This window comes from Montipora capricornis, chromosome 7 (genome assembly GCF_036669925.1).
Source record: "Montipora capricornis isolate CH-2021 chromosome 7, ASM3666992v2, whole genome shotgun sequence".
NCBI lineage: Eukaryota > Metazoa > Cnidaria > Anthozoa > Scleractinia > Acroporidae > Montipora > Montipora capricornis.
In genome coordinates, this window is record NC_090889.1 from 2165507 (window position 1) to 2170506 (window position 5000).

The following is a 5000-nucleotide window of genomic DNA, read 5'->3' on the forward strand; positions in this document are numbered from 1 at the left end:
GCGTTTTTCTGACTTTTCTGTGTCTGCCTGCTTTTCGTGTCTAAGAACCAGGAACCTGCAAACAGAAAAGTTAACAAACAGAAAAGAGGTGTGTTTTTTTTGGCATATGCTAGTTATAACAGAATTCCTAAGAAATCAAAGACATTCTATTGAGGTCTGTTGTAAGTAAGACCCCCCGCTTCTTTTCCTTGATCAAAGTGCAGTTATTGAAGGTTATTGTCCCACCTTTACACCTTCTAGTATGTCATCTCAAATGAACAAGGGCCAATTAAAGTCTTTGAAATTTGGTGAGAAGGTAATAAAAGCTGATTATTCGTCGGAAAGTGACAGGGTGACGGGATTTCTTTTACCAAATATCTCGCTTTGAAAACACACGTGTTTCATTGCAGTGAAGTATTGATCGGAGTTATTAACGGTATCATTGTGTGTTCGGAGTTTTAAAACTGTTTCATGTGAACAGCAATTTATCAAGATGTAGCTGGGCTTTCGCCAATAGGGTGCACCATGGCAAGTTCCACGGACGACTCGAGTTCAAGCTCGAGCGAATCAAGTTCTGGAGAGACCAAACAGATTTCTCGTACAAGTTCAAGGTTCGAACGATCATCGAAAACAAGACTGCAAAGGAAAAGTCGCTCACGTTCCCGATCTAGGGGAAACTTCAAATGTTCTTCAAAAAAGCGACGGAAAGATCGATCGAGGTCTTCCAGGCCATTTTCCCGGTCAAGATCGTCGCGATCAAGGTCACCACCAAGCGCGAGGAAAAGAAGAGAATCGCCCATAGACCCGAGGGCTTCCCGCGTGCGTTATCGTTCACGATCAGATTCACGGGATCGATCTTCAAGATGGCGCCTTCGTGAAACTGACCAGAACGCCACGGCTTGCTGTTCTAAAACACCTGATCAAACGTCTGCGCAAACCTACTCGAATCCAAGATCGGCGTCTACAACGTCAACTAACGTCGAGAAAGGTTAGTTGGTTTATGCTTACTAAACTGCGTGCAGTCCGCCTTTTCTCTTAATAAGAGACTGCTCGCAGTCTATTGGCGTAATGCTCTATTTAGCATCGTCCGTTACCCACATTTTGACAGTGGGGAAAAAAAAAGTGCGGGAAGAACGTGGACTCAGTTGTTTGAAGGCCGATCAACGCTGGGGTTAAATTGTTATCCGGGGTTATTTTTCTTTCATTCAAAAGCATTCTCGAGCTCTCGGGAAATTTTAAGCTTAAACTGAATTTGCTTTTTTCACCTTTCAAATCTCTATCAAAAATTCGCACAAACCCTGGGTTATCCTAACCCAACTTAGAACAACTCGACCGTTTTCATTATGCCCCTCAATACAATAATCTGTTAAGCCTAAAATTTGAAACAGGCTTGGGTCTTCAGTCGTACATGTACATGTGCAACTCAGTTTGGAAAATCAGTTCTCTGAATAAAATGTACCTCTTCAGGAACTCCCGAAGAAAGGAAATTTCATTAAGGGGTGGGGGAGCTTTTTTTCCTTTAAATCAGCTTTATTGACTTGCCTACTCGTGAAGCAAAATCGGGGTAAACACTGCACTTAATAATATTCTGACTAGTACAATATTATAAACCAGTAGCTGTTTTTCTGCTTTTGTTTATTATATTTTCTTTGATTTAAGCTTGTGATGTTTATTTCCACTTTAACTGCAATTATTAAAATAAGTGCCTCTTCTCAAATAAGTGTAACGGCAGCTAAATTTGTCCAACAACCTTTATTTAGTAATGATTTTTTTAGTAATTCCAGTTAATTGTTATCATGTTTCAGAGGTGTCACGGGTGTGGAATATGAGGACATTTGCCTCAAAAAATTACAAAATGGTACAAGTAAACAATAAGATAACCACAAGGGAGTTTATTGCAAAAGTGGCCAAAATATTTAATGTACGTCAAGAATTGATTTGTGTAACATACGACTTTGACACTGGCAATGAAGTGGTCAAGGTTGAAATTGAGGAAAGTGATGACAACTGCCTCCACCATGCAGTCGAGGTACTAAAAAATTACTCAAAGTTGATTGTGGAGGTGAAACTTCAACCTAGTCCTGCAGAGTTATCTATTGCTGATGGAAAACGGGCTCTCAGGAGTAAGGAAGTAGTGGCAGAGCAACTCAAACGTGAAATGGGGTTACACGATGATACAGGGAAGCGAACACGTGGCTTTTTAGATGCAAAGTGGACTGCCAAATGCGATCAGATAATGGTAGAAGATTCCAGGTTCCTCTTGGAGTTTGACAAGACAAAGGCTGGGGTAAAGTTGGTATTTGGTAATGACGGCTACCTGCTGAACCCATTCCAAGTTATTTGCCCCATCTGCATGGAAATTAAAGTATTGAGCTCCATGAACCAACTGCGTGCCCTTTCACAGCATCTCAAAGATAAACATCTGGAGGATTCTAAAGGGAGAAGCATAATCAAGCGTCTGGGTGCGTGGCTTGAAAATCACTTTGTTTCCAGTGAAGAACTTGATCAGTTTGCTTCAATTCCTGAATTGATCTCACTACAAGAAATGTTAACAACTACACGGGTCAAGGCTATGGTCTTGGCCCGTGATATTTTGTAAGGGCACTTACATGAAATTTTTTTTATTGATACATATTTCAGCATAATAACATTGTCGTCACTTGAGTTAAATTTGTTGCAGCATAAAATAATAATTTCTAGTTTTGATAAAAAACTCGTATTGCTCAAGCATGTTAGGACATGACTTGAGCCTAATTTCCATAAAATCTTGGAATTTTCATAACTTATAAAAAACCTATTTGGTGGCGAGATGCCACAAAGTTATTTAATACAGTGTTTTTGTCATTGCATGAAACTGGTTAGATTGGTATACTCTCATTTTAATTCAAGTAAAAATTGATGTGAGTGAAACAGGTCACATGACAATTTTTATGCTGTTCCAGCCACATAAATTTTTTAAGGGGTAAACCAAACATTTACCCATGGTTGGGTCTTGCTTTTAATTAACCAAGTTCTTCTCCTTTTTTTTTTCCAATTTTCTTTTCAATAACATCCTGTCATCATATCTCTCTTGGCCACATCAGTTTAACTCTAATCTTTTCAATACATTAAAATACGTTTTTAGCAACTTTTACAATTATTAATCGCATGGTTCGCAAAGACAGACAGTTTTAACTTTGTATGTGGTTGATGCCAAAAATTGAGTCATGTCTTAACATGTTTGAGTGTTTTTGGTTTTAATTTCAATACAAAAATCAGCAACAGGAGACAATATTTGGAAAAATGTCTTAGTCGATTCAAGTATATGAAGAAAAGCACACACTCAAGTTGACAGTATATATGTGACAAATTTTGTGATAAAGTCTTTCTTGAGTACTTTAATAGAACTCTTAAAAGGTGTATTACCTGATCACAGAGCTTCTGGAGAGTGCGGCAAACATACTGTACTGGTCTTCCGAGGCTTTTAACTTTCTCATATGCATGTAACCTAATTTCTTTATTTTATTTGGCTGCTGGTTTTGTCAATAATTATGTGACGTGCATACTAAAATACTTGACTTGTAAGTGATGTGTGACGGTTATAGATAGTTAAATTTCTGGTCGCATTTCATCTATGTTTAAATCTCCACATGTAAGTACAAAAGCGTAAACAGACGTTTCCTTTTCAACATGATTTTGAAGATATTTAAAAACCTTATGTTGTCTTTTGTTGATGTTAAGTTTTTGGATTGAAATGCTCTTGCTTGAGTTTACTCAGTTATTTTACAACACTTCAATGTATAGAAAGAAGCCAGAATGAGTGAACAGTTCAATATAGAGTATGATTCTGGAATATTGCTGTTGGAATCTTGTTCAAGGTTTTACATGTAAGTGCCCTTATGAAATATCAGTTACAGAGGTCGAAGGAGATTATTTAGCCCATTGGCTAAATCAGTTTATAAGGTCTGGTATTATCACCAGAGAACACTTGATTTATCAGAGCATTGATGCCTTTATGACGGAGCAATTGTCGCAGCCAAACCCTGTTACAAAGTGGGAGCAGTGGCCAACTCTCTTCAGTTATTGTGAATCGCTTGCTGAACTAGCTGCAAGGAAAGGCTATATGTTCTACCTTGGCGGGAAACGCTTTGGTCTTAAAGAGCACAGGGATGTAGTTGCACCAACAGTCTCTTACTGTCATCCTGGTCCATCATTGTCTACACTCGATTCACGAACACTAGCACCTGTATATGACTCTGGTCCACATCTAAACAATATCATGTTGTTGTTAACTTTATTAGACTCTCTTGGTGGTATTCCTTGTTTTGAAGCACCAGGATTAAAGAAATTTTTTACTGTTGTTCATTATGATGGAATGCCATTGAATATTGGGACCTTTCCTAGACAGAAAAATGGTGAAACATTTTTTGATGGAATCATCCCCAAAATAGAACTGTGTAAAATGAGAGAACTTTACCAGGAAGGCAATACTGCTGTTCATAAGTACATTTCGGATAATTGTTCATGGATCAGTGAAGTCAAGGAATTTGATGTCTGTGATGCTTCTGGTCAAGTTCATGTTAACATGTTTACTAAGTTCACTGGAAGTGTCAAAAGGGAGTTGAGTGAAGTTCTCGAATGCCTGGAAGCCTGCAGCAACTGTCTCTTGGCAGGCAATGCCAAGAACTGCAGATATCCTTCTTTGAAGGACGTTTGCATCAGATGTCAAAGGCTAGATCTTGAAAGTCAGCCTTGTATTAGTGCAAGGTGCATACATGTTTCTTCAGACCAAGCACCTTCACAACGCAAAGCACACATTGAACTAAACAGTGTTGCTTCCAATGATGTCAGAACCGTCCAAACTATCGATTTTATGGTTTTGGACTTTTGCATTTTTGCAAGAACTGCATTTCATCTTTACGTCATTACAGACTGACAGATATGTCAGGGACTTTCTTTGTGGGGCTGCTGTCATCAGTTTGGGCATCAAGCACTTCAGAGGCAAAGAAAATGAAAAGTGTAACTCCAGCAACTGTGTTTGC

The 5000-nt window shown here is 38.6% G+C and overlaps 1 protein-coding gene across 1 annotated transcript in view; it reads left to right on the forward strand.

Annotated features, from left to right (window-relative positions):
- The first annotated feature begins 4899 nt into the window (after nucleotides 1-4899).
- Nucleotides 4900-5000, forward strand: part of LOC138055294 (uncharacterized) — a 3405-nt gene continuing 3304 nt past the window's right edge. The window contains exon 1 of the mRNA XM_068901269.1: nucleotides 4900-5000. This exon is cut by the window's right edge and continues 203 nt beyond it. Coding sequence (XP_068757370.1) covers nucleotides 4900-5000 — 101 coding nt within the window.